Raw genomic sequence first — 6,492 nt, 5'->3', positions numbered from 1 at the left:
TTTTCATGGATTTTGCATTTTTTCAAAACCACAAAAATACAATCCGAGAAAATTGATTTAATATGGTTCAAGATGGCAGAAAAGTAGAAAACCACAAAAATTAAAGCCACAAAATTGATTTTTGAATGGATCCGCAAAATATTTGGGCCACAAAATTTCCGGCTACACATTATCATTCATAAATGGAGTAAAATGATTATTAGAGTTCAGTAAACTAAATCAATAAATGAATGACAGACAACCAGACTACCTAGTCCCTCACCCACACAAAACATTAATTGGTGAGGGACGTTAATCAATAAATTTAATTAGACCATGTAGACAAATTATTAATAGGTGGAGTAGGAAGCATCCATGCTTGAAGGCTTCATTTTGAATTTTGTATTTTTACTTTTATGTAGCTGATGTAACTCAAAATTAGTTAGTCAAATCAACTGTCTCTTCATACAATGATGGCTCATGCTCACTCCTTCAATGTTTACATGCACCTACTTAATATGCAAATGGTAAAAAAATAATAATTGAAAAATATGTCATCACAAGCAGAGTATAGATTGTTAATATATGTATTAATTAATAAATACTTACTTGTTGATAAATTTAATAAATTCTGTTCATTAGTACGAATACAACCATTAACTATCTGAATATACTGATACTGTGATTGGTATGTAGTGGGTGTAGAACCATTCCCTCCTATCATAAATAGGTATTCTGTACCCATAGACTCCATACACACCATACCACCTTCCGATCTCTTCATTACAGCATCACTGGTTGGTATTATATTACTCCATTCATATGTCAGACTGTTAAATGAGTTCACATCATTATGAAAGCAGAGGTCATGTCCACAGTCACCGCCGAAAAAGAAGATTTCATTGTTTCTGGTAGTACAGAAGTATCCTACAGCTCCTAGAGGAGGTGACGTTCCTCTGGTCACGTGAGAGGACCAATGACCAGTCCTAAACTCCAGTCTATTAATGGTGGACAACAATTTCCTCTTTTGTGGGGAATCATGAACTCTAGGTAAGTCAGGCCTACCCCCTCCCCACAGGAACATTGATTCTCCTACTACAGGAGCTGAGTGATTTGATATCCCTCCCAGTTGATAGATACCTGTAAAATACAAACATGATGAGAAAGAGGAGGAAGAAAACAGAAACTCACCTTTAGACATTGTTGGTGAAGAATGTTAATTAACCACCCACACCCATATTATAACAATATTCATTACTCATAATCACCCACACCCACATCACTGCCAACATTATAACAATAAGTACAGTAATTATTAGTTGGTTGTATGTCAAGGAATACATCAGGTTAAAACATGTCTTCTTTGCTTGCTGATGAGGTGATGGTCCTGCTATTGAATGCGTTGGAATATATTCTTCTTAGTGAGTTAGTGGTGAGTCCAATTAATAATAATTGGTAGTTGGTACTCTCTTGGTGATTATGATAAAAGGTACTTGAGCTAGTACTTACAAGAAATGTACTCACAAACTAACCCTCAGGTAAAATCAAAAGAATTCAAGTTGTATTATTAATTTATTATTATTAATGTTAATGCATTATAGCAAACATGACAAACATTATCTCAACTGGAATTATTAGAGATTTGATATTACATGAGAGTTTTGTAGTCAGTTCTTGTAACAAAGAGAGTAAACTCAAGTGTAGATTGCATTATTCATTACAAGTCAAATATCACCTACTAGAGACAACAATAAATAAAATAATGAGAATTGCTTTTTATACTATAGTAAACTCATCAAACTATACCTCATAGTATAACTTCATACACTGTAGCCTTCTTGTCTCCAGATCCAGTAACAATAAAACGATCGTCAACTGATATGTCACAGCTTAAAACACTACTGCTTTCAGACATCTGTATGTATAGGATACAATCATTATTTCATTGTACATTAGTGTATAATTATAAATAAGACTACACACACACATAATAATAGTAACAATTACAAATACCACTGTACAGTTAATGTTAATGATAATGGACTATGTACCTGGAATATACTAGCATCATAAGGTACTAACACTATTGATATACATGTATCAACTACTGTATTTAGCACATGATACCGTACTATTTTTTATACCTTATAGTGAAAAACTGTAAATTTCGCTGATTTGGCAATTTTTTAAACATTCACAGAAATTACTTCAGCAAAAATCATGGTACAAGATGGCAGACGGCATAAATGTACAAAAATTAAATTCAAAAAATAGATTTTCAGGCAAATTCGCAAAATTTATAGCTCTGAAAATTTTGCGCTATACGGTATGATACACATGTACATGTACACACATGTATACAATTTATGTTACCTGCTACACGTTTGATCTTCCTGTGGTATTGAGTCCAAGCCCTATACATGTACATGTACATGAATGTGTAAATAAGTTATCATGTGAGTATCATGTATTGTCTATTATGGGATAATGGTACAAACCTCATGTTTTTTCTTTTCCAGCTAGTTCCAGGTGGACGTGATTGGTGCTGGTTTAGTATTGGATCCAGTGGCAATGTACTAGCATAGGAATTAATACACCTAATGGAAATAAAATAAATAATAATAATGTAGCTGCTACATGTAAAAGTCATTGAACATTCTCAAAATAAAGCAAAATGGTAGATTTATTTGGTGGTTGCTCACTAGTACACTATCAATTCACATAGTGCTAGCTCTCTCTGCCAATACTTCAGCATGTACACATACATGTACATGTACATGTACAAATGTACATCAAACCAAACTCTCCCATACCTCTTGACATGTCTTTGACTCAATCAGTTCAGCCGTTGAGCAATAATTGTGACAATAAATAGGCCTCAACATACGAAACAAGATAATCTCTTGACCGTTCCATCCATCAGACACAACCAGCCGCCCACGCTATAGAGTATGGAGGAGACTTGTGTGCTTCAAAGTAGAAGAGATTGTGGACGTTCTGCTGGAGGAGAGCTAAAGGAAGGGCCAGTATTGTGGTCAAGACTCATTTATTGATTGCACGGTGGCTTCTTAGGTAATAATAATGTGTAGCATAGTCATAGGTTACATACTTAGTCTCTATATCTTCTATTGTGAAACTATTCCTCATTGCCTCCATGCTAGGGAATGGTCTGTCTGAGGTATATACATTTATAGAATATTTTAAAGAATAGAATTATTGAAGAAGCACGTACACTGCACAGGTAATGGACTGTGGACAAATCTTATATTTACATTTTAATCGCAGTGAGAGAGAGAAGTTTATGAACCCCAATTGATTGTTAATAATTTTATAGGCAGATCTATGTGTAGTATTGGTCAGTTCAAGGTACTGCATTCAATTGGCTTGTGAGAGTATTTTGTGTACTCACGTGACCTCTTTAGCTCTCTCACTTCTCTCTTTTATAGTGCCGGTGTTGTTGAGAGCTTATGGAGAAAATCTTTTCATTTATGACAGTGCACTGCACAATAGGATAAATCAGGTTTGACCTTAACTGTAAGTTGTACAAAGGAGCCTACATGTACATGTACCACTGTAGCCACCTTAAAAAGAATTAGGACATTTTTATAATGAACCATGATAAAAGTCCCTATAGTATACCAGTAAATGTGTCTACTTGTACTTGTATGCATACTGCAACGAATATGATTAAGTACAACTCACAATAGACTTTTATTTTGCTTTATAAAGACACAGCGTTATTCTCTCTTTCTTTAGTCGCTATTATAATTAGAGGAGAGTGAAAACTATGATGGGACCTGTGTTTGAACTGGAAGATGTTATTCCTCTTCTGGTTAAACTGACCTGCTCCTCTTTGATGTCTCATTTCAAGGAGGATGCCAACCATCTTTGTAATTTTACACAATTTTATTAATTTTTATTATAATTTTTGTTTGTCTACATTTTGCAATGTTAATTCATAGATACTAAGCTGCTACAGTAAGGTGGGTAATTCTAAGGTGAATAATTCTTGTAGTCTCTTGTATTAACTTGTTCATAAGTGATTTAGTTGAGTGTAATTATTAATGCATTCTTATTTCACCAATACATATGCTTATTTTCATATTGTGTAGAAAGTTTGAGTAGATTCTAATCACAATTGGATTTTTTGTGAGTTTTTAAACATAGATAAACTATGTTTAAAACCACCATACCAATGCATTGTCCGCGCCGCGTAAATCTAATAACTAGCCACGCCTTTGGGTTGAACTCACGTGATCTAGTGGAAGTTTTGACCAAATTTGGTCAAACTAAAAACTGCTGACTAACTGTGGGTGGAGCAATAGATTTGACCAATCAGATTTGCGCGGTAAGGTCCTTTCCCGGGAGAGCTCCAGCAGCTATAAAAAGAGCTGCCCTTCCTTCCTCTTCCGGTCATTTCTGCCTTTTCTTTTGGCGCCAAAAGATCAGTCTTCAAGACCTCCTTCTCCTTAATCAAGAGACACTGCTGCAGTTAGTCATGGCCACAGTCTCCTTCTCTCTCTCTCTCTCCTCTGTCTCTTTCAATCACTCCTCCATTTATATTTTCTTTCTTTACAGGTTAAAAACAGTTGACTCAGTTTCTTCTCTAAAAGCTCATGGCTAGTTGTGACCTTTTCCTTCAATGGCTGCTATGGTTAGTCATGGCCACTCTATTTCAAATACTTCTTTATTTATATTTTTCATTTCTCAGTTTACAGGTTACTAGCAGTTGGCCCTTCTTTTTTATACCCAGCAGCAATCCTGAGGCTTATTCACTTCTCTTGGCAGTTTTTCTCTTTTCCAAAAGGTCATGAAGGATTGTGACCTCTTTCTTCAATGGCTGCTACACCTGCTATGGTTAGCCATGTTACCATCTCCCTGTCTCTCTCACTTCTTTTTCTCTACCATTTTCTTTATTATTTTTTAAATTTTTGTCACTTATTTTTCTTCTTTTTACAGGATCCTGTGCTTTAAAGCTACCACGTGCTTTTTAAAGTTCCCGCCAGTTTTCCTGAGGCCACGCCCACCCAATGATTGGTCTAATTAATTGGGAACAATGGCTATAATAGCAAGTGAGGATTTTGCTTCATTTAAGACTGAGCCTGTGAGCCATGTATCTTAACATGATGCTGTGTACATGTAGTTATTATAGCAGCCATTAGTTATTATAGCCTCTTGTTTCTCATTAGTTGTTGTTGTTTACCATTAGTTGTTGTTATAGTCTCTTGTTGTTGTTACTGTGTAGCCTCTTGTTTGCCTTTTTTTCTATTATAGTTGTTGCTTGTTGTACATGCAGTTGCTATAGCACTACTCCCTATTGTTATTTGTTATGATAGTGTATACTGCTCATGTTAACTTGTTTTCTTTTTATTTAATTTTAGGAGCTGTACAAGGTCATGTTTTAAGTCGTCGGAAAGACTCGTACGTTCCCGTCAAGCCGTTGAAGTCTGGATCAGTTGACATCTCATGACAAAGGATTCATGGAGGAATTCACTCCAGGATATATTGCAGGATGGATTCTCATGGATCAATCAGCAAGTCAATAGTTGTAATACTAGCTGGGCTGGCCGACCAGACCTGGCTAGTAACGCACTCATACAATCCTTGCATGTCATTATATGTATGTCCCCATTTGCATGTGTATAATACCATTAGGGAGGGGCTTGATACACGAAACATTGCGTGAATGTTCTAATGTAAAGAACCCTGTAGTGTAGGTACACTCCCCGTTCCTACCACCATGCCTGATATGCTTGTTCTAGTAGTCCCGTCATACACTAGGCAGTATGTTTCTGGTAATATTGGTGAGGGAGATCCTGTCAAGAATGGAAAGCTGGTGCATAATTGATTGCAGTAACACGTTAGTGGGTGGGTGTGTGTGGGTTTGTACCCAACCCACATACACACCCTCATTAGTGTGTCCAGCTTTTCATTCTTGACAGGATCTTGCTCACGAGGTAATATTACTTGAGATATGTTGACTGGTGTGTGCTGGGATGTAGGAATTCCAATCATGTATTGCTAATATAGTGTATGTATGTGTGTGTCAGGCATGGTCAACAGTTAGTCAAAACTGACTGCTGTTTGCAGCGTTCAAAAGAGGTCAGGTAGCTGCCAAAATACAGCATGCCTTCTTGTTGCTGTAGGTAAGAATGGTACACAAATTTAATAAAATGAGCCTCAAGATAATAGCTTAATCGTCAACTACAACCTTCTCCTTAATATTATAAAAACAAGGGTTAGTATTGTCTCTATCTCTTCTCCTCCTTTTCTATCTTTTCTTTATTCCTCTTTTCTTAATTCCCCTCTTATTTCTAATACTCCAATGCTACCTTTCCTCATTCTTAATGCATTATGTTATGACTAGTTTTTTAAATGAAATTGAGTTGAGAGAAATGGATGCTTAAATTAGTACAAGTATTTTGTTCAAATTACTGTACATGTAAAAAACTAAGAATATGTTATAAAAACATGTAAAATATTGTCAAATTGTACATGTAAAGCTAAAATTGT

At 35.7% G+C, this 6,492-nt stretch overlaps 1 protein-coding gene and 1 long non-coding RNA gene across 2 annotated transcripts in view; both read right to left on the bottom strand.

The window, feature by feature from the left end:
- LOC100632806 (uncharacterized) overlaps positions 1 to 1,205 on the bottom strand; it is a 27,276-nt gene extending 26,071 nt beyond the window's left edge. Inside the window, exons 1-2 of the mRNA XM_020001261.1 lie at positions 1,171 to 1,205; positions 589 to 1,119 (exon numbers count right to left, since the gene is read on the bottom strand). Coding sequence (XP_019856820.1) covers positions 589 to 1,119; positions 1,171 to 1,180 — 541 coding nt within the window. The 5' untranslated portion in view covers positions 1,181 to 1,205. The remainder of the gene's footprint in view (positions 1 to 588; positions 1,120 to 1,170) is intronic.
- Positions 1,206 to 1,651: 446 nt separating this feature from the next.
- LOC109585264 (uncharacterized) lies at positions 1,652 to 2,052 on the bottom strand. The gene is made up of 3 exons (XR_002186405.1): positions 2,031 to 2,052; positions 1,786 to 1,894; positions 1,652 to 1,717 (listed from the first exon to the last, which is right to left on the bottom strand). It is a non-coding gene; the product is annotated as an uncharacterized LOC109585264 (long non-coding RNA).
- Positions 2,053 to 6,492: the final 4,440 nt, after the last annotated feature.

Source organism: Amphimedon queenslandica, unplaced genomic scaffold (assembly GCF_000090795.2).
Source record: "Amphimedon queenslandica unplaced genomic scaffold, v1.1 AMPQUscaffold_13095, whole genome shotgun sequence".
Taxonomy (NCBI): domain Eukaryota; kingdom Metazoa; phylum Porifera; class Demospongiae; order Haplosclerida; family Niphatidae; genus Amphimedon; species Amphimedon queenslandica.
The sequence above is the reverse complement of the archived record's forward strand: the minus strand, read 5'-3'. Positions and strand labels throughout refer to the sequence as shown.